This window comes from Ptiloglossa arizonensis, chromosome 10 (genome assembly GCF_051014685.1).
Source record: "Ptiloglossa arizonensis isolate GNS036 chromosome 10, iyPtiAriz1_principal, whole genome shotgun sequence".
Lineage (NCBI taxonomy): Eukaryota > Metazoa > Arthropoda > Insecta > Hymenoptera > Colletidae > Ptiloglossa > Ptiloglossa arizonensis.
Window position 1 is genome coordinate 11,430,721 of NC_135057.1, and position 23,321 is coordinate 11,454,041.

A 23,321-nucleotide genomic window follows, 5' to 3' on the forward strand; every position below is an offset into this window, starting at 1 on the left:
ATCAACGAGTATTGAAATAAAACCTCTCGACCTTTCACGCACCCTTGTCGGATAATTTAATACACGTTTCCCGGTTTCCTCTTCCTCGCGGGGATATGGAAAAGGTCGAAACATCGTGTTCCAACTTTCGACGATAAAAAATTACCGATAAAAAGTAACTCGCGGAAATTTAATTCATATCAATCCCGTTGCGGTTATAAACTCGCGGCGATGAAATAGTAGTCGCAATGGAAATGTTTTCACAAGAGTCGCTCTCGGTGTACGAAACGGTACGAAAAAGTAATCGGTGGTCGTGGAAGCAAAAAATACGTAGTTGTGAGGGTGGGGGGTATTTGTTTCCAACGTATATACTTTCGCGAAGCGTCGAAATTAACAACTTTTCTATTGTTAAACGTTTCGACTATGTGTTTCTCACCCTTCTCGAGAGAAACGTTTAACAATCGCAAAGTTTCCGAATTAACAACTTCTCTGTTGTCGAACGTTTCCGTCTGTACGTTTCGCGTCCACTTCGGGAAAAATATTTAACAATCTTTTCCTATCGTTAAATATTTATCGCGAAGTGGATCGCGAACGCGCGATCGGAACGATGAAATTAAAACATTAAAAAACGCTTCTTTCTTGCTTCTCGCGACTCGATTGCTTTCTCCGCGCAACAAATAGGATTTCGTTTACGAATCGATGAGAACTTATCCGAGCAACTCCAAGTCTAATGGAATAAATGTCATAAATAAATCGCTGTACGCATATTTCTCCGCCATCCGTTTCGATGCAATTTCTCCCGTTTGCTGGTAACTCGACCAACGAGGGGACGAGGGGTCGAAGAGGTTGGGATATTTGATTAATTTTTATCGCAACGGACAGTTTCCTATGAAATTGGAGGCAATGAAACGAGAATCGAAATAACGTGAACTAACTGGCTCGGTGGCTGGCGGCATTAGCAAATTAGAGAAACGAATTCAAACCGAATTGGGACGCTTTTTTTCCGTTGAACGTTATTTCGTATCCGTGAACGTTCCGAAGATGTGGTGAAACTTTGATCACGATCCGAGAGGAATCGATCCGAATTGCTGGATCCTGATCCAAAACCTGAATCCCTTTAGCCACACGACTTTGTCGAAAGAAGAAACGGAATAACGTTAAGAAACGAAATTAACGTTCACTTAATCGTAAACCGTTTACGACCCGACGGTGACACGTGTCACCTTTTAAAATTAATTTTATAACGTACATATACACGTGCGTCTTCTTCACACTCGTGAAACTACGTATAAACGATCCAAACATTCGGAACGCCCTAATTTCAGCATTAAACGAGACGAAGTATCTCGAAACGTGGAACAAAATAACGCCCGTACGTGCATTCGTCATCGTGAAAACCATCGTCGAGGATCTCCTTCTCTAGCCACGATTACCCAGTGTTTTACACCGTGCTTAAAAAGACATTATCGGTTAATGAAACCGCCCCCCGTCCCGTTGAAAACCGCTGGTTTAAATACCAAGTCCGAAAGAATTAAGCTATCCAGGCCGTGGACGATTCCTTTCCCTCCTTTACGCCTCATAACCGCGCAATATGGCCGCCGCCTGCATTACTTATACCGTTCGAAGTGCTCGGTTACGTTTAATCGCATAACATTTGTCCCAGATGGTTGTTGGCAACGATCGTGAAAAAATTCTCTCTTTCTCACTCCCGATCATTTCGTCTGTCTTTTCAACCCTGTTTTCTCTACCGTCTACAATCTACGTTCACACACTACGTGACTACCTCTAGCTCTACGTCTACGTCTACGATCGCGTGTACACGCGGGATTTTCCTCTCTTTCTCCGCGCGTCGGCTCGCGACTCGTATCTATCGTACGCGAGCCGCCCGCGAAGACAGGATCCGGTCTACCGTTATATTTTCATCACGGTGTCGATGAAACCGGAGCTCGATCGCGGGGAAGATCTAAACAAAAGGGGCTGGGGGGGTGGTTGGACGGGGTTGGGTGTACAAGCAAGATCGCGAAGAGCCTTTCGAACGGGGTGACGCGTGGGCGATCGCTCGCGCGTTACTCGCCTCCGTATTGTCCGTCGCGCGAACAAAAGCGTAACTAAGAAAGCGGCCAACGAAGCTGATCGGCGAGCAACGTGCACGCCGTGTTTGGTTGTTACCCTGCGTTCAGCGTATTGCGATATCGCGCGGTCTACCCGTGTACGCGATGATACACGTACGTGTGTGATCTATACGTAATTTTACACAAGGTATACCGATTACGCGATGCCCCCGCGAGATCGTGTTCGCGTTCGGGCAAATACAATGCTCGCTTAAATTTAAGCGAATCGAGCGGGTGGGGGTGGAGGTTACCGAGACCCTCGAGTAGAAGAAGAATAAACACAGCGAAAATCAACGAGCTGGAATTAACGTGCGTTACAGGGTCGATCTCGAGCGTTTCACCGGCCACTATGAATCATCCAATTGGAAAGATTAAAGTTTTCTCTCTCCGTTCTTTCGCTTTGTCTTCGTAATAACGTCATCGACGGATCGGTGAGGTCCCACCGTACGAAACGAATTCGAGAATCGCGACACGAATCGTAACGAACTTTGTTCCCGATGAATTTAAACGTCTCGGTGAATAATAACGTTGGTGAAAATTTCTCCAATTTGTGCGGCAGGGCGTTCGGTGCCGTTTTACTCGGTGGAACTCTCCACGGTCCGTCGACACCGTAGTTCGTACTAACAGAATTGGAAAAAATTTTATCAGACGAAAATTTCTGTAATTGGACGATTCGTCGTAACGCTTGCGACGTTTCTTTGAAGCGCTCGAGCTTGATCATCGTTGCGTCTATTCGAGTTACGCCTCGGCTCGAGAGACCCCGAATCACCGCGGAAATCGGAAGCGGGGACGGTCGATCGAAATTTGGTAGGGACAACTCTATCGAAATTTAAGCGTGCATTGGGAGCATCTCACGCGCCCGACGAACGAATCGCGTGGGCATACGCGCGTAACCCGACCGATGGTAGTTTCGGGTTCGAAGGCAGCCTCTGTACCTCGCCGATTTGCGCGAAACTTTCACAGGAACTTTCGTACGCGTCCGTGCGCGTACACTCTCGTTGATAACGAGGGATAATAATAGATACGCGAGCGGGGACTAAATCGCCTAGAACGACGACGAAAACACGGGCAGAAGCAATAGACAACAGCCAAGCAATCAATTAGTGCGCGCTACGTGCCGATGCTTTCGAGCACCCTCGTTACTCGTATCGCGTCGAATCGATTACGTGCTCGTGACCAACGACCGGGGTTAATTTACTCACAGACTCTGCGACAAGAACCGCGACAGTGCCAACTTGCTGATTCGATTATTTTTCAGGCCATCCAACATTGCAGAGGCTGCGATTTCCATATTCGATCGTTCGCCGGCAAAAACCGAACCAAACCGGGAAGAAGGCAAAAGGTTTCGCCGTGCACGGGGCGGCGCTATCGATCGTTTCCACCTGATCGTGATACACAGGATCTCCTCCTTTCTCGGTTGTCGAGGATCCAACGAGGATTCACCCGAATCGTAACCGCGTCTGCTCGATCCCGATCACGGAGATCGATCTAGTGTGTATTTATATATTGGCGGGTGATCGATGCACTCCGACTTCTTGTATACCCAGATATATATATTTATATATATGTATATATATGTTTACATATAGATATATATATACATATATACGCGGACAGTTCCAGAGGATTACACGCTCCCGTCGCCGATCGTACGGCTCGCGTTTTCCGTGTTCTTCGTAACTTGGTCGCGTCGTCCCGTAAACGCGTACCACGACGAGCAGCCGTGTCGCATCGTTCGAATTCCTCCCTCCCGAAAGTTCCTTTCTTTTCCGTTCACGGTCCACGAATCCGCGCTACCTTTCTTCACGCGACCCAGGTCGCCGTATCCTCCGCTCGTTGATTTCGTTGTATCGTTTCCCGTATCCGTTACGTAGAGGGGTCGCGCGCACCGCGACGATCCGCTTCGAAACCTCGTTAACAAGTTCGATGCTCTCTCTCTCTGCGCGCACAAACAGGTAATTCACCTTCCTTTCCCGTTTTCTTGTTTGCCCCCCCGCCCCCTACCACCCGGCGCACTACACCACCCTCCCTCTATCTCTCTCTTTTTCTCTCTCTCTCTTTCTTTCGTTTCTTCGAGAGAAATACAAGCTTCCGTTGAATCTATCTCTCGCACGAGAAGTCCACGTCTGCGAGATTTCGTGCTTTCTATGGTTTCTATGGTTTCTCTCTCGTTCCGATTTTCTTTTCCACGTGTCTACACGTATTTGTGCGATATCCCTCTTCCCGTTTCCTCGTTCGTTTCACTACCAAACCAGAAAGAGAGAGAGAGAGAGAGAGAGAGAGAGAGAGAGAGAGAGAGAGAGAGAGAGAAAGAGAGAGACACTATTAATCGTACGAACGTTCGAGACGAGCTGTTCGCACTTCGTGGGAAATCGTCGCGATCGGAATTATACGAATTGACGGGGATCGTTCGATTTGAGCGCGTTTCGTTCTACCCTCGAGACAGAGTGTCACTCTCTCTCCGAATGTATCAACAGTGGTTCAGGATGGCGAGATTTTCGGCGAACGTGCGTTTTCTACGCGGGTCACCTTAGATCGATAAAAAAAGTAACGCGACGAATACCACTCGGCGGTACGAGTTCCACCACCGTGTCGCGTAACCGACAACGTATGAATTTTCCGCGCGACGGAAACAACAACGATTCTACGTACGAACAACGATGCAACAATCAATTGTAAGAACGATTCGTATCGCGCGCGCGACCGGACAACTTTTTCGCGGTAAACTCGACGACCGTGGCTTCGATTTTTGTCCTCTGGAAAGACTACTTTGTTCCTCCCTCTTCCCCCCGTTCTCACCCTATGTACGTATATATGAATATATAGATATATATGTGTGTATATGTGTGTGCGCGCGCGCGTGCGTGCGCGCGTGTTTGTGTGTACGTATGTATGTATATATATATATGAATGTATGTATAAATATATATATATATATATTTCTTTCTCTCTCTCTCTCTCTTTCTCCTGGTCGTTTCGTCAGAGTCTCCTAGATGCCGAGAACTATATTTCGAACGTGAAAAGTCTCCTCCGTGTTCCGTTCGAAAGCGTCCTCCGCCTCCCGGAAGAAATTCATCGGAAGAACAACGAGCGTCGAGCGTCGTCTCGCGTTGTTCTCCTTCTTTCCTCCATGTTCTCCTCAGTTTCCCTCTCCTCTTGGTTCAATTCGTCGCTACGGTGGATTGATTCGAGTTTCGCCGCGAAACGATCGACCGATCGAAACGGTTCACGCGTTCTCTCGTGAGGGTGAGCGGAACGTCGCGTCTCGTTGCGAATCGGGGAGCGACGAGCGAGGAGCGTTCGAGCGAGAAGGCCTCCCGGTGCGTTGGACGATGCTCGATCACGCACGAAGGAGGGCTTGGACGAAGAGAAATACGGTTCCTTCGTGTGTCTTCGATCGGTGAACGGGGAGATAGATCCACGTCGACGAAGGGGGGCAGGAGCGTTTTGGTAACGCGCGTTACCCTACGCCGAGGACACGGTCTATGCAACTGTTTCTTTCCCCCTAAAAAGAAAAAGAAAAAAAAAAAAAGAAAACTACCCGCGAGGTAGGTACCGACGGTCCCCCGAATCGAACGGTGGTGTATATATCACGCGAGTGATTACGAGCGCCGAATCCTCCTCGGGGAAATCGATGGAAATTTACTTGTCGTTGTTTGCGATCCGAGCCCCAATGGATCAACACGAGCGTCGTCGCGTCGCGTCGCGCGGCGGATAAATGTTCACCCGTTTTCGTTACGCGTGCGGTTTCTTCCTTCGACGTGAAACGACACCGTCACCTGTCGTTAAAACCGATCACCGAGGACGTCAGCCACGAAATGGGTAAAAAGCTTTAGCGCCGGTCGAACGAGAATCGCAGCTCCCGTCCAATCGAACGGACGAACCGTCAGCCAAACGCGAACTACCGCTCTCCTCTGTGGTGTGACCTACTCGCGTACTGCTCTCAGCTGCTTCCAACCCCCAGAATCCTATTGCTACCCCCCGTGTCGGTCCCCCCACCCTACCCGGTCGCGTTACTTCTCCTCCGTCTCCTCTTTCTCCTCCTGCCGCTGCCCTCGTTCCTACCGTAACCCGCCGCGAGACCGTCCTGTTCCTCGTCCGCCCCACCCCTCGCCTCACGCGGCTCCCTCCACCCCTCTCGTCTACACGCTCACCGCCTTCGAGACCCCCCACCGGCTCTCGCTACGGCCAGCCGTGTCTTCCCCTCCCTTTTCGACCCGCCACCACCACCGTGCGCCGCCACCACCACTGTTACCACCACCACCACCGCCGCCGCCACCTCCCGTTTTAGCCTACCAACCACCCTTTGCCGACCGATTCTACATCGCGACCACCGTACGCCCTTGCTCGCTCCTAACCCCTTGCTCCTCTCCATGCCCACCATTTTCTCCTCTTCGTCATTCCCGTTTCTGTCTTCGTCCTGCCATCTCGACCCCGCTCTCGATGTCTCGTTTCAACGTACGCGCATCGCCATCCTTCCCGAATCGCGCTTCTCTCTCTCACACACACACTCACACAATCTCTCTCCCTCCCTTTCTCTCTCTCTCTCTATCCACCGTTTCGTACACTCTCTTCACCCCCTCGCGTACTCCAGCATCCTGCAGCTTACTTTATCCTGTCCTTTTTCGTTCACTCCCTCCCGCCCCTTTCTCGCTGTTCCACCCTTCAACTCTTCATCTCTAGTCCAAAGTTATCGCCGCCACCTGTATCGGCTACGAGCATAGTAATCTTTTCACCTAAACCCCCCCACCTTCATCGACTGACGACGGCTGGCCGTCGGTCGTTCGGTTGGTGATTACCCGTCGTCGTTTGTCGGTACGTATAGCACAACACCCCCTCGCTCCTTCGGTTCACCCCGGCTCTCTCGCGTTGTAATAATAATTCTATCGGGTACGCTCGCGTCGACTCGAATCAATCCGTCTCGGTGTTACGCGGTTACCGATCGTTTTTGTTTATTTCTATTCAACGCGGTTCCGACCACCGGGCACAATTTCGGTTTTTGGAAAACCAACGGCCGCGAAACCAACCGCGGTTACGTTCGCGGTAATTTTATTCAACGCGTACACGTACTCGCCGCTCGGCGAGAATACACCGGGCCGTTCGATTTCTCGTTATCGAATCACCTCGACGACCTCGAGGAACACCCGTGACCTCGAGTACGTCCGAAAACCGACGACGGCTTTGCGCCGAAGGGATCGAGTTCGCGGTAATTGCGAAAAATTTTCGACTTCTTTTCCTCGGTATCGGAGCACGAGGATAAAAAATCGTGTTCGAACGAAACGTCGCCGTTGAAAGCATTCTCGATCCTACCTGTGGACTGTGTCTCGTCGTGTTCGGGGAATTGTTGCGCGTTGACGAAGAAACCAAAATACAACGTCTGCCAATAGCTGGCACCGACCACGGAAGCTTGGTCTCCTCGGGAACAAATTATTCCGTTCGAAGTACTCGGGACACTCGAATCTGTGTTATCCATCGATCCCGTGACAACGTTGCTTCCACGTCGTCGGAGCGTTCAATTATAAATATTTACCGACGATTGTAGGCGATCGTTCGTGTTAAAAATAAACGAAAAAGCGTGGACGGAATTCACGAGGAGTCGCGCGCGTGACGAAGGAGGGTTTTAAATTCTGACGAGTGCAATACAGTCGATTCGTGCTAGACGGTACTCTCGCCCTTCGACGTCCGTTACGACCCGTCCCTTGGAACGATATTCAGGGACGTTGAGTATCGAGAGGGGCGTGAATCGTATAATACAACGGTGGTGGTGAACGATTGCAACCAGACGGTTCATTGTTTCGTGTTTATCGGCAACGATCGTACACGTATAAAAAGACACGGGTCGTCGTGGCCAACGACCACGAAACGATCGTAAAAGCAACGCGATCGGAGATAATTATCGCGAGCGAGCGAATTATCTCTCGATCGTAAATACGTTGCCGAGAAACCGAAATAAATCCCGTACGCGTGTGACACGCGAGTAAGTATGCACCAACGTGGAAGATAGCTGTTCGGTGACATCGCGGCATAGATTACCTCGTACATCGCTTCAATATACCTGTCAAATGCACAAACAGCATAACGCGTTACCGGTGTTTGGCTGGCTCGTAACGAGGTCAAGATTAAATTTCCCTCCTCCTGTGCCTATTGTCAACGCTACACGTACAGATTCCTTTTATACTTTCATTTCGTGTCCAACGTTTCGAGGTTAGGTTTAAAAGCATTGGCTGTGCCTCGCTTTTACCCGATTAGGCACTCTCTTAAGATTCGCGCGTTTCCTTTTCATACGAAATAATATAGACGCAGCGATCCGACCGTTTTCATTATAAAGTTAACACGTTCCCTGTCGCGTCGTGCATACGTTCAACGTTACCGTGCACAACAGTTCTAAATATTAAAACGTGGCGTTTAAATTATACAACGGCCTCTACGGGGAACTTTCGGTACAATTCGGTCCATAGAACTTGTATTTTACGAGCGAATGTATCGTTAATTATGTCGAATAAAATTTCGTGCGAAAGTACCGTTTAAAGCCGAGTAATAACGGGCGATAGAGTCGCTGTCGTGGGTCTGGATATTTTTCGATTATAATAATAACGTTTACGCCAATGGTAATACGTGTCCGTTGCGATAGCGTAGAGAAAAAAAAAAAAGGGTATGGTCGATCGGGATAACGCGCAAAGCTCGCTCATGAGAAAAAGCAAATGGCCAATCCGGTCACGCAGGTACTTCATTGTCTTTTCTTCCTTCCGTTCTGAACCGATGCGGCTCGACCGTAATCCAATATCAAAAATGAACGAACGAAAAGCGGATACAGTAAGACCAAGCCAGTTATAGTATGCAACGTAACAAGTGGCATCTGTTGCGTTTCGTCGATTTAAGTGCTACGAAACACTCGACTGCTGGCACGCTTCCAATTGGCACCTTGTCGGGCATAACGGAATTTATAACGCGCTGGCTCTCCACTTTTTCCGTGTTTTCGATTTTTTTCCAAGCTGGCCGGTCGATCGATAACGCATCGAACGCTAATTATCGGTCGTTGTTAGCGGTAACGGTGTGGTACGCCTGGATGCCAAGCGCTTCTCGTTTTGCACCGGTGTTCGCTAATCTGCCTGATCGTATCGATGGTACTCGCGGGAGTCATCGATTTCCCTCTAGGCACTTTTTTTCCACGGGAATCGTCGCGATAACGACGATTCGCATCGCGTTACGATTCGAGCACACGTCGTGCCAGCTGCGCGTTCCATTTTTTATCGAACAACACCGCGTCGAGCCTGTTTTTAGAAATATATCGATTCGATGGGAAGCACGCGTGTCCGACCCACAAAAGAGACGTAACACGCGATGCTGCTTCGTCTCGTTGCTATTCGTTGAACGAATTCTTCGACTTTTGCATCTGTTTTCGTAATACATTATATCGTACACGATATTTACGAAAAGTACACGGAACACGACGTATACCTGACCGGAGAAAACTCGACCATTTAACCATAAATATGTGCTTCGACTTTCTATCGGCAAATACGGCTGGATGCGTAAGCCGATTGGCGATGACTCCAACGCATTGGTGGTAACACGGCCAAACGTCGAAGCTTAATACGAATGCGATATGTTCATTTCAGCGGATGAACGGAAGCGAATTGACGGATCTCGATTCAACGGGTACGGAAAAATCTCGTCCGTTCCATCGTCGGTAAAATCGTAAGCGCAACCGACCCAATTCATAACCGTGCGTCAGTAACTTTTCAAAAACTTTTGCGCCTTTCATACCGCCTACCGTATTTCGATTCATTCGCGAACAATACTCGAAGCGATTCGAAACTTCGTAGCCTTGAATGTACTGGAATCTTTTCAAGACCGAGCAACGCTTATCGTTATTGGCATCGTACCGTATTCTACTCGTTACTTTTGCGAACAATTTCATTGGACGGGACGGTTCGTCGGTCGATAATAGACAACCGGCGGTAACTTACGGCCACCTTTACCGACGAAACTCGCACGTTTTCGCGCGCGTTTACTCGTTCGTGTGTACACTTTTTCGAGAACGACCATAAGAGCGATTCTTCTTTCGCAGGATGCGTATGCACGACACTTAACCGATCCGAATTTTGAGAAACGATCGTAGAACGAGACGAGCAAGTTGACTGAAATGTCTGCTTACCCAAAAACTTTCGTACTAATTAAAGGAGTCTTCAGATTTAAAAAGCCATTTCTCTTCGCCGACTTCCCCTGTCGAGAGTCGTTAAAATTGTCTCCGTGTTCGTCCCGCGGCTCATCGTCCTCGTCCCGTTGTTTTGATTTTTTCGCACGCAGATAGAGCCAGCCAGCCAGACCAAGCACCACCAACACCGCCAGACCTCCGATAGTTCCGAAAACCGCCGTTAAGATTACGCCCTTTCGCTCCATGCCAACCTTCAAGAGAGAAACGTACACGTTCAATGTAAGAATGCCTTAAACGATTATAATTGCGCCTCGATCGCGCGCTATCGTGTTCCTTCCGTTTCCGTTGTTAGCCTTTGTCCGTAGTTAACCTAATCGTACCGTTACCGTGTCGTTCGTTGGGTCGAACGAAAACGCCGATAACGCAACGCGATACGAGAAAACAACACCACACCGAACGACGTTAAAAATATATTCCCTTCCGTTCCAATCCGTTTTCCCGCTTTTTTTACGCAGAAAGGGTGGTTCGTCGAGGACAAGGCAAGAATAAATAAACCCAACGATCGATTTCTTTGCGATCTCGCTTCGGATCCAACGAAAGCGTCGTTCCGAACGAACGCTCCGCTGCCCCTCTCGTCGTCGCTTCGTCGCGTAGTTCGACTTACGAGGCGTGCGAGTTTCGAATCGAACGAGCCAACGAACGATTATCGTTACGCGAGTATCGCACTGCCGATGTTGACCGCAGTTTTCTGATCGATCGACGGTAACCGTTTCTTCCTTTCATTATTCTTTTCTCTCTTCGACCTAACCTTACGATCCAGTTTCGCGGTAGACGCCTCGCGATGACATACCGCAAAACTTTCACGTACACCCGCGTGCGTATACACGTAAGTAATAATTTATAAAATTAGTGTCGGTAATTAACCTTTGTTTACAGGCAATTTAGTACTTTAACGACGCTTCTAGTACAATACACGAACTAATAATTTGATCGTCGTCTATTACAGTAGTTATTCGCCATCTAGTCGCCTACTCGATTACTTGCTTCGCGTTATTATGCATTACTACGAGCAATAAAAGATAAGAATCTTGTAAAAGAGAAAAACTCCACAAAGTCCGATGCGAAAGAAATAAAAAAATGTCCAAGTCGTTGAAGGAGAATTAGCATTATTTTCAAGAAAACAAAACGAAAGAGAAACGTACGAATACGAGGTCCCGATAATCAGTCGCGCGTGGCACGTGTAAATTTCGAGCGTCGAAAAATTGGGTCGCAATTATCGGGCGAGTAGTGACCGAGCTATGTTTCTCGCGCGTTTAATTTTTACGGAGAGTCTGATAAACAAAAAAAAAAAAATTGTTTACGCTCCGTGGAAATTGAAAATCAACGGAGAATTATTTCCCGTGGCGTATCGATCGAGGATATCACCGAATTACCGGTAATTGGAAAAAAAGAAGAAAAAAAAAGAATCGGTAATTTTGCAATCCCTCGGAAGCTAACAGCTCCCTCTGGGAGCACGAACGCGCGCTCCGCTTCTCGAATTCCCGAAACACGAGAATTATATAGTATACGCGTTCGTCGCTCGACCTAAATGCAACCACCACTTCGAACTTATGACTTTTCGTAAACGAACGACGCTACAATCGTCGTACAACTCGTTTAGTGGACGCTCGTGGTCGCGATACGTGGACGATTTCATGGAACTTTGCCACCTCGTAGTTCCACGATCCCCCACAGTTGGCCGATCGTTGACAACGACGAAACTCGTTCCAAGGAATCGCCTCGAATCGCGAGGCGTGAAGCGACACGGTTAAATCGATCCATCGATAATTTCTCCGATAGCTGCTGTACTTCCGGAATTGCTGATGCAACTACGCAGTTACCATCTAATTAAAGACTCGTCGCGAGAAACACCGTCCCGCAGACTAATAAAGGCGGGGGCTTCGGCTCGCCTCTCGTCTTGCGTTCCCCGTTCACCTTTTTCACCCCGGTCGTCGCGACAATCAGGATTTAACGAAGCGTGCGCAAGCTCGGTGATCCGGCCAATAATCGACCATTATATTAATAATCGTTGCCGGATCTACCGTGAAGTTTACGAAGCTTCGGGACCTCGAGCGACCGGGGGGCCTCCTTCGAGGTCCGGTAATACGCGACTAATTCTCTGGGTCTCGGGCCCCTGTTTCGAATACGGTGATTTATCCAAATTTTTGTTAATAAATCGTATATTTAAACTACAACAGCGTTCAAATAACTACGTATCTCTGTAACAGCGTTAAAGAAGAGATTGGATACAGATTGAAAGTAACACAGGACGTACAATTATGTAAATTAACAGTAACGAAGATATCACTTGATCTATTCCTGACAAAGACGACGACACGTGTAAATCGATCGAAATTAACAAAATTGTTCTATTTTCGGTCGTTTCGCAAAGCATTCAGATTTCTCCTCCGATAATCGACGTTCCGCCGTGACACAGAAATAAACTATTCCTTGATCCGGTGCCTATTTTGCAATATTTTAATTCTCGTGTCGTTAAAGCTTACTTTATAAATACACGTTCATTTTTCTTATCTCGATGTATGATATTTTCCAAGGTTGGTTCAATAAACAACCGTATCTCGCTTTTGGTATCGTAACGTGTAATTTTCTCGATCTAATAAAAACGTATTATTATTGCATTGAAAAAAAAAAAAAAGAAGAGAACAGTAATTCGAAGCGAGGATTGACCGCAGCCTTTCACCTAAATCTAGTCGCGCGATTTATGCGATTGCAAGCCACAGGTTCGTTTCGTTCGGGTAACGGTGACGTTACGATAATTAAAGTAACAATAAGCCACGGTAACGTCGAGCTTCCTCCGTCAACGTTCTCGAGAGACGCTGATCGATTCGCCATCGTGCCACCCTCTACGTGTCTCGATACGTGTCTCGATACGTGTCTTCGACAACGATCGATCCGGGTCGGTTCGGGTGGTTCACGATCGAGCTCGGTTTCGACGAACGCGAACGGAAACCCTTTTGCTTTTTTTTCCTTTTTTTCGCGCGAGCCACCGAAAGCCGGCCCCATTTAAAATTCGACTACTCGCTACGAGGCGAAACGACATTTATAATTCACCATCTACGGAGTGAAAAGCTCCGAAATTGGGTCGAGCGTAGCTTTTCTTTACCCGTTGCGCGCGGATACGGCGAACGAGGAACGCGCTCGCGAATGTTTATGCATTTATGGGAAATCGTTTCGCGCAATCGTCGCGACTGTTACCTTTCCCGAGCACCGGTACCGTTTCGTGCAATTAACGCCAATTCTCAGCTTGTTAATTCGTCGTTGGTACGTTCGTTCGTTCGTTGGTCCGTTCTACCGGAATATCAACCCCGTGTTGCGATCTCCGGTGAAAAACACGAAAGGAAAATGTACACGTGGAGAGCGTTAAAAGAAAAACTCGTCTGCACCGCTACAAACTAGTCTCATCGCCTTACTCGAAGCGTTTGCGGTTGGTTATACACGGGTTTCTTTTTTTGCTCGGTTCGTGTGAGTGCGCGGTGGCGTTGGGGCAAGAAAAAATGAAATAAGGAGAGAGAGAGAGAGAAAAAAAGAAAAACAACGGTATATCGCTCTCTTAAGGGCCACTTGGAAAGTTGGCGCAGTCCGGTTCACGTCGGGTATGTAATTCGATTTCTTCTCGCGAGTGTCCCGAGACAAAAGATATCGGGTTGGCGATATACCCGTGGCAGATTGTTCCCCCAACTTCGTTAACGTCTCTCCATCCCCCTTGCGACTCCGCGTGTGTCGCCATCGAGCCAGGGTATCGACGTCGTCATCGATACAGGGCACGCGCACGTTCCAGCTCGTTTCGTCGTGCTTTCGATTAACGTACAACGGATCGACGGAAAGATGGAAGCGCAAGGTCGAGTGGAATTAACCCTTAAATGCATAGTTTTCTTTCGCAACGAAAGCTACGAGCACAATGGAGGGAGATTATCTCGATCGTTACGATAAGTAGATACATCGACGAGGGGAAATAAATTAATCGTTTGCCCTCGAAGATTCTTCCTCAGTCGAGAAAATAATCGTTCGACAAAGTCGTGGAATTAACCCTTAAACGCATAGTTCTTTTTGGGATGAAATTTGCAAAGAATTTTGCTCGACAAGGTCGTGGAATTATCCCTTAAATGCATAGTTCTTTTTGGGATGAAATTAGCGAAGAAAATCGAGAAAAATTTGTTCACTCGTTACGATAAATAGATACGTCGACGAGGGAAGTAAATTAACCCCTTGTACTCGAAAATTGTTCCGCGACGGTGTATCTCGACGAGATATCTTCAAACGAGACTTACACATCACTTTGAACGTAACTTTTTCGCCACGTTGTTTCAGACATTTTTACATTTTACGAGACACAATGTTCGAACGCGAAGTCTGGCAATTTTCCACGGTGCAATATAACACAAGCTGCTGCGCTAAATGTTATGGCGACTGGGAGTCGCCTTACGAATATAAAGGGTCGAAATGGGGAAAAATATGTCGTAGAATGAAACGTTAGAGAAACGCTACATTTTCGTTACTCCCGTCTACCGAATTGTTGATCGTTACAAATTTCAAACGTGTCGTATAAAAAAAATGTGCCCTTAAATCGAATTTCACTCGTGATAGGTCGCTCGATAAACCCCCCCCAAAAAAAACCAATCTGTGTCAAGTTTCCATTCGGTATCTATACTTGGGTGGTAATAAATGGCTCGATGTCTCCTATTCTTTTGTATGATAAATTTTCACAAGTCATGCAACCGTACAGTTAGTTTCTACGATTTTGTGCAACCACGGATACACGATACGTTTCCTTTTCCGATTTGTGGAATAAAATTATGCGCGACTTTCTACAAGGTATTCGTTCGATAAAAATTATATATTGCGAATTGTATTTCACGTTAAACGAATAGAAGTTTGGCTCGATAGTGTTTTTATACGTCGTCCATTGTTACGATAAAATTCTGCACTTGTCCGAAACAACGGACGTTCGATTTGTATTGGTTCGTCATGTAAATGTTCATTTAGAGCTACAATAGATTTACGTCAGCATTCGAGATGGACGAGAAGACGAAGTCCACGCAGAAAGGAAACTTGGAAACGTTATTCATAGATGACCCATTCCATCTTGACTCCATTGTCGATAAGGAATAGTAACCTTGACCGATCCGACGGCTCTCAGCGAGGTACAGTTTTTCATCGATTGATAAGATTTTCCGTCCACTGTGAAAATTTTCTCGCCCCACCCTCCGTACAATATTTATAAAAATATTTTTGGCTTCCGTGAAATTCCTTCGACGAAATTTCATTCGTCCTGAACCGTATCGATAACCATTGTACCTTCACCGAGCGATGGAATCAATCCAACGACATATTCGATAATCGAAATAAATTGTCGTTTCGTAAAACATACTTCTCGACGTTAAAAAATACCCTGTACCCTTGTTTCGAGTTCTCTCTTGAATTTAACGAGTGCGAAAAGCTGTTTTCTCAAATATCTCGAAATATAATTTTTGGACTCTTCTTTGACCGATCGATTCGATTAAAGTGATACTATTATTACTACCCGATAAAAATGTCGACCTACCAATGGGGAAAGATATTACCTCTAATAATTAAGAACGATATATAATTGAAATGAAAATAGATCGTGATAATAAATTATCGTACACGAATCGTTGATCGACAATGTCAAATTTATCGGATTCTAATCATAGAAAATTTCCAATTATATTTGGCGTTCCGATTAATTGTCTAGCCACGTTTCTTTCATATCTGACGAGTTGTGAATGTAATTGGCGAGACACCAAACTCGATTTAATTGATAGGTATCGGTATGACGTTCGCTTATGCCAATAATTCTGCAATCGTACGGAAACGAAATCGACGATAGCTTATTTTTTCCCGTATTCGAACATTTCGAATTGCGAACAATTATTGAATCGACCTTACGGTGTATCATTGACGATATATATATATATATATATATATATATATATATATATATATATATATATATATATATATGTATCATTTTTTTAACGATAATAACTGACTTGCTTCGATACGGTTCTCGCTAAATATTTACTCGTATAGACTTTTTCTACCTTATTTGCACGATAACCTTTTGTACCGCGAACACGATTTTTCAAACTCGTTTCAATAGCGAAGGACTCGATATCGACAAACCTGTTCTCGAAACCAATCGTAATTACAATCGTACTTTTATTCAAAGTTTTAAACGTTTACGAACAGATTCTCTAGATATACTTACGATGCTCGAACAATAACGCCCTGGAAACGTCTATTCGAGGAAAAATTTCTTAAACGCCCCTCCGTACAACTAGGCCAATAAAATTGTATCGAGAGAAACTTCCAATAGCTCGCGAACAGCGTTGATTTCGTTGAAGATCTCGCGGTATCGTTTAAACCGTCCCTTCGTTTACATCGCCTCTTCCTTTTATCGTAACGTACAAATTTCTTCCCTGCGTACTAAAATTATACACCGTACAAAAGAGCTCACGCTCGCGAATAAACGAACTGTTAAACAACGCGTTCCCTTCCTGTGAGGGGAGACCGTACTCTTTGAAAACCGAGTCGCAAAAGCCGAGAATAAACAAGAATTCGTTCTTTCCCGAAAAATTTCGCGAGATTGGCTTCGATACGTCAATGTCGTCCAACCCATTTTTCGACACCGCCGAATAGGTAAAGGTAAAGGTCGCTGTCGAACGTAACCCAACCCAGACGGTCGGTCAATCGATGCTACATCTGGGTCCTCGCCTTATCCTGTGAAAGATCCTTTCTTTCGACGGGTAAATCTCGTCTCGAGGAGAACGAGGACACTCCGAAAGGTCGAGCTCGCGCCAAGTCGATTCTCAAAGAGGCGAGTTAGGCGCGTGTCCCGCGTACGCAACCGAGGGTCAAATGCGGAAAGTTCTTCAGCTGGAAAGGATCTACCTTGACGCGAGCGGGATTACGCCGCGCGTGTTGCACCGTTTCGAGGCGGCAACGACGACCACGCACACACGCTTACAGAACGACTTTCCATGCCGCGACCACGAGTACCCGCTTACGAACGGGGAACGGGACCGTGCCGTGAATATCGCGATGAATCTCGATTGATGGAGTCTCTCGTTGCTCCTTTTCGTGGAAACTGAGCTCTCTCTCTCTCTCTCTCTCTCTCTCTCTCGATCGATCGAATCTCTTTCGATGGAGAAATCATTCCGAGTAAAATATTTCCAAAAAAAAATGTTGTTCTATTCTTACGCTTGCGAGTCTCCCTTCTTTCGATGGAAGATAATATTTCTCGACAGAGATCCTTTCGATGGGAAATAATATTTCTCGACCGAGATCCTTTACGATGGAAAATAATATTTCTCGACCGAGATCCTTTACGATGGAAAATAATATTTCTCGACCGAGTACCTTTCGATGGAAAAAATATTCCGAATGGATTCTCGGAATCGTGACCGACGCAGAGAAACGGACGAGATTTGAAAGAAAATGGAACAACGGTAGATACCGGTGAACGTAAATGCGTGGTGTACTCACCGGAAACCGAGGAAACTGTCCTCCGCGACACGTATTAAATTCACGCTAGTCGAGGAGCAGCTTCCACGACCAGCGACATTTACGCGTTACAGTTCCGCGTTACGTTCACAAAACACCCGTGATACGCCACGTCCGTGAGACCTTTCGACGTATTCGCGCGCCTCTCGTCGCCCACCCCTTCTTACTTCACGGGCGTACCGTACCGGAAGAGAAACCGGATACGCGGGTTCGCAGGAACTATCAACGCGTACGCGGATGGAGAACTCGCGCGGCTCGAGTAACGCGACGTGGATGACGAACCAGGAGGAAGAAGAGCGGAAACATCGACGAACGGTTTGGATCGTGAAGGGTGCACGGAACGATCATAGGAGAAACGACCAGAGAGGAGAACGACAGGACCGGTTGAAAAGAAGTCGAGAGGGAACAAGAGAGAACAAGAGAGAGAGAGAGAGAGAGAGAGAGAGAGAGAGAGAGAGAGAGAGGCAGCAGGAGAATGTATAGGAGAACGGGTGCAAAGGAGGGGGACCAGGGGTTGAAGAGAAAGTTACGAGAGAAGAGCCACGAGACAACGATGAGACGCGACGGAGGGACGGAAACGATGAACGAACGACCAAGGAGAGAGCGCGTCACCGCGAAGAAAAGTTTCGAGATAAAGAGAAAAGGGATCGAGATAGGAGAGGAGCAGCAACCGCGTGGCAGCCAGCGTCGCGACGCACTGCTGCTTCGCGGCTGGTAACCCCCACCGTCGCCACCCCGCCAGCTTTCTACCCCTAAACGAGCTCGCGCCCTCGCTCGCTCGCGATCCCCCACCCTTTGCCCCGGCTACGGCACACCTTGCGAATCCTTCCCGCACGTTGCGACTCGCAACCACCCCCTCGCGAAAATTCCTTCGCCGGAAATCTCTCCGACGACTCGCGTGCGTTCAACTTCCACTTCGTTCCGAGACTTTCGACTTTTAACCGCTTCGTCACCGATCTTCGCCACCATAATCGAACAGAATAGTTTCAGGTGAACCGAACGGTTGGTTTTGCAAGAACGGTTCTCTTATTGCTAATTTTACGATTTTTTTTTTGTATTAGTAATAGTCGAATCGTGGTCAACGCACCGATAATCGACGTTACGAGTATCACTCGTGGCATTTCTACTCGCGAGAAGTAGAATTCGCACAATGTTCGATACCTCTCTCGAAACTCGAGTGCATTTTCGGGTAGGATGAGTTTTACACCTCACGATGAAAACGCGAAAAGGTCCGAGAAACGAATGTTTAAAGCGTTAATAATAGACACTTATCGTTACGGTAAACAGAACTCGACGATAACGTTGATATCTTCTCGAACGCCACGCCTTTTCAAACACGTTGCTCACAGGTTACGATCGAATCGACGGAGAACGGATACGAATATTTTGGAATATAGTTCTTCGCGCTCGTCGAACTCGAAGAATCGTTCGAGATACGCGTGGGTACTATTTCGTAGCTCTTGCTACCAATGTGTAGCCAAAAAATGTAGAAAGAAACCTTGTTCTGTGTATTTTACACAGTTTGGAATTAGGTAAGTTCGAAGTTGTACCGTTGTCTCGACTCGTCGATTCAAATGTACGAACGTATTATTGTTTCCTTTCCCTTCTCGATCGGTGTCTTCGATTTGGTTCGACCCCTCGATTCGTTTCGCTCGTTTCACGCCAACGTCGCCCCGAGGGCCAAAATTGTACGCACAGCTCGATAGGAACGAGCTCGTACCTCGCTCGAATTTTATTATCGTTAATCTCGCGTCCCCCTTCCGTTTCCTCTGTGTCCAATCATCGAACCACTCGCGACTAACAATGGACACCTACCGGGTTACTTATTACGACAAACGAACTCGACAATAGCGTTGATTTCTTTTCAAACGCCACACACCCCTTTAAACACGCTATTTACAGATTGGTAAAATACGTTTGCAGGCATCTACACGCTCGCTCGCAATTATAGACAGAGGAGAACCGCGTACTCGTCGCTGCCCTTCTAATCGTATAAATCAAAGGGGATATCTCGTTGAGCGAAATAGAATTTCACGAGGGGAGACGAATTGTCGTTTCAATTCACTGAAAATTGAATCACAACTTCCGGCGGGGATACAAAACTCTTGCGCCCAGAGTTGCGTTGAGATCCGAGGGTTCAGATAATTCTCGAAATCTCTCACGATCCACGGTACGAAAACGGAAGTGTTCGAATCCACTTGTGGTGAATGTAGTAAAATAAATACAATATGTAAAAATAAAGAAACGGGAGATCATACCTTTTGGGCTCGAACGTGGAGAAAAATTCACGGGACACTATAATTACTTTTATTCGCCCATTGCGGAAAATAATTGACGATCACCCTCAAAGTAATGCTGCACAGCTGTGTACCTTGCTGCCACTGTTCAAAGCAACGGTGCGGATCACTTTCTGCTAAATTGTTCGGGAGCTTTGTCGTTTTTGCCTTCACCTTTTCCACCAACGTAAAATGGCTTCCTTTGAGTACGGCTCAGATCTTTGGGAAAAGGAAGACGAAGCACGGAGCAAGATCCGGCGAATAAGGGGGTTGATCGAGCACAACGATATTTCTATCGGTTAAAAACTGCTTTTGCGGACAAAGCGTTCTCGCTTGTTCGCACAATTTAGCCAAGATTTTGATATAATGACGTTGATTGATTTTGGTTATTCTCGAAGCTCGTAAACTACGCGTATCGCGCCTTTCCAACACTGTTATCTGTGAGTAAGATACAGGAACGGTACAAGAGGTTCGTTATTTTTCGCGTTACTCCTTTGGGAAATTGTTTCCGTAATTTCAAAAAGTATGCGCAACTGTCGTGCAATTTTCAGACTCTAATTGAAAACTTTCCAGCGCTGATTTCTATCAATCGATCGGAAAGTAAATGTTAACGAGTCCTTAGTAATACCAGAACTACCGATCGTGAATGTACTCCTGTCTGTATTGGATCGCATAAGTATCTTCGAAGTTAGACGAGAAAAAGGCAAATTAATTTGCAGATACCAGTACTTATCTCTTTAATTAGTTGTACACGAATATAGTAGCCAAAGACACCGTTAATAATTGAGTAATTTTGAAAAAAAATGATTCAAACAGATTAAATTATATTAAGAACAGCTCTTTGGCAGTTCTAGTGTTAAGATTTTCGTCTGAAGCAACCCAGCGAAGTGAATCCAGTGAAAAACCTATCGCGCTATGACAATATGAATGTAAAAATTCCGCACAATTCTAAAGAAAAAGTCAGACACTGACTTCTTGGAGCAAAATGGAGCACGTAATTTTATCGATTTTCGAATTTAGTGTCAGTGACACATCACAGCGAAGTCACGGTGACACATCACAGCGAATATCACATCACGGGATATTTTTATTCATGACGTCACGATTACAAGAACACGCGCAATAAATTTAGCAACGAGATAGGATCGGGTTAAGGAATGAAAGGAAGCAAAGGAAAAGAAAGCTTCTGTTTTTTCTCACAATGAATTTATCGAAGTTCATCGATACATTGGAGGTACAACAGCATTCTTAGGTTTTATTAACATACACAGACTTTCGTAAGCATTACAAAAGTGTTGAGTTTCCTTTCAGTATTCTACTTGTTCTTGTATCTTAAGTAACTATTCTAAGTTCGCAGCCAATTAGCTCGGCATTACTCGCGACGAGTAATACTTCGTCACGAGTAATACCGATTACCAGGTCTCACCACGTGGAGGTTACTGCGAGCGGAGACCCGGAGAGAGATAGATGGAATTAAAGTTCCACCGATCTCCCTCGACACGCAATCAATGTTCCTTCGATCTCCCGGTTTAGTTTTGCCGAGCGATTACATTATGGAAAAAATGAGGTAAAATTGGGAAAGACGCGACGCGAACCGTATAGTTGGTCCTACTAGGTCTACCCCGTTTCCCCTCAGTGGACCCGATTCTCGAGGAAATGCGCGACACCGTCCACTCCGCTAGAGGAGTGCCCCGTTTCTCCCAACTCCGCAGCCAGGAGTCACGCAGAGCGTGGACCTGACCCACGGAGGATGACGCTGAGGGTCTTATGATGGATCAAGGGCTTCCGCAGGGACCGGCAAAAATACCTGTCCCTGTGTTCGCAGTATATTCTCTCTCCAAGCAGACGCACCGAAAGAAACGACGATAGACCGTTCGGACCAACTACACGGCCGGTCACTTGTTTGTACAAGAAGCGCCGTACAAGAAGTTTACACAATACGCGTAGAAGTTTCATTTTTTACTTGAAGTCGCCGAAATTCAATTAATCGCTTTTTAGATAGAAAAATCTTCGTGATAATCACTTGTGAATCGATAATCGATACTTGTAGCCTTGACAATGTCGGTTGTAGATCAATGAAAAATTCCATCACGAACAAAGAATATTGAAACAAAATGATATTTTTAGGCATTATTTATACTGGGACATTATTAATAATTGTTTAAACTACGGTCCTACGACGGTTGTTGATAATTATGATAAATAAACATCAGGATATTGCGAAATCTGCAAAGGGGAATGTTTTTAGTGAATTTTTGTACATCCACGCGATTGTTATTAACATTTACGCATGTTCCAAACATTTGTGTTGCAGAATGAATCTTATTTATGCCTTGTAAATCATTGATTTGCCTATAGAAATTACATTTAATCGAAAATTAAAATAAAACGTGGTATTCATATGTTTCTCGACTTTCGATCAAAATTAATATTTGTAAAGTAATTAATGATTTATAATGCACGAACAAGGTGCACATTGTAATGTTAATATTAGGAACGTGCGTAAATATTAATAACAATCACGGAAAGGAAAAAACATTCACCGAAACCGTACGTCTTCACAGATTTCTCAATATCTTGATGTTTATTTATCATAAGTATTAACAACCATCGTCGGACCATAGTTTAAACAATTATTAACAATGTCCTAGTATAAATAATAGCTTAAAAGCCATCAATTTCTTGAAATATCCGCTTAAATCGTACAAATAAAATGAAATCGAAGTAACGGTAAGTCACCTTCTCGAGGGTATAAATAGAACCCCCGGCTGCCGAAAATTTCATTCGCCCGGAAGCCTCCGCGGCGGACGGAGCTCCCGCTCTGGGGGACCTCGACCCTCAGGGCCAGGGTGGCCCGACGCGGAGAAGGGCGGGGTCGCGGAGGACCCGCGGCGGACGGAGCTTCTCCTCCGGGAGACCCGGACCCTCCGTGCCAGGGGACCCCGACGCGTTCCCGCGGCGGACGGAGCGTCTCCTCCGGGGGACCCGGACCCTCCGTGCCAGGGGGCCCCGACGCGTACCCGCGGAGGACGGAGATCCTCCTCTGGGGGACCTGCAACCCCCAAATTGCCAAAAGTTTTGCTAAAATTTTTGCGAAAATTTTCAGAAATGACGTCATTTTCGCGAAATTCCGAAAATTCTCAGAAATGACGTCATTTTCGCGAAATTCCGAGAATTCTCAGAAATGACGTCGTTTCCAAGAAGTGGCACGAT

At 46.3% G+C, this 23,321-nt stretch overlaps 1 protein-coding gene across 12 annotated transcripts in view; it reads right to left on the bottom strand.

Moving 5' to 3' along the window:
* Nucleotides 1-18,441, bottom strand: part of Syt7 (Synaptotagmin 7) — a 33,917-nt gene extending 15,476 nt beyond the window's left edge. For 5 of the 12 annotated variants that reach the window (XM_076321920.1, XM_076321917.1, XM_076321929.1 and 2 more), the window contains exons 1-2: nucleotides 5,737-5,997; nucleotides 3,293-4,029 (exon numbers count right to left, since the gene is read on the bottom strand). In XM_076321920.1, coding sequence (XP_076178035.1) covers nucleotides 3,293-3,381 — 89 coding nt within the window. In that variant the 5' untranslated portion in view covers nucleotides 3,382-4,029; nucleotides 5,737-5,997. Of the gene's footprint in view, nucleotides 1-3,292; nucleotides 4,030-5,736; nucleotides 5,998-10,248; nucleotides 10,500-17,814 lie in introns of those variants that run through there. The other 7 variants (XM_076321916.1, XM_076321915.1, XM_076321914.1 and 4 more) reach the window with 5 other exon arrangements.
* Between the last annotated feature and the right edge of the window lie 4,880 nt (nucleotides 18,442-23,321).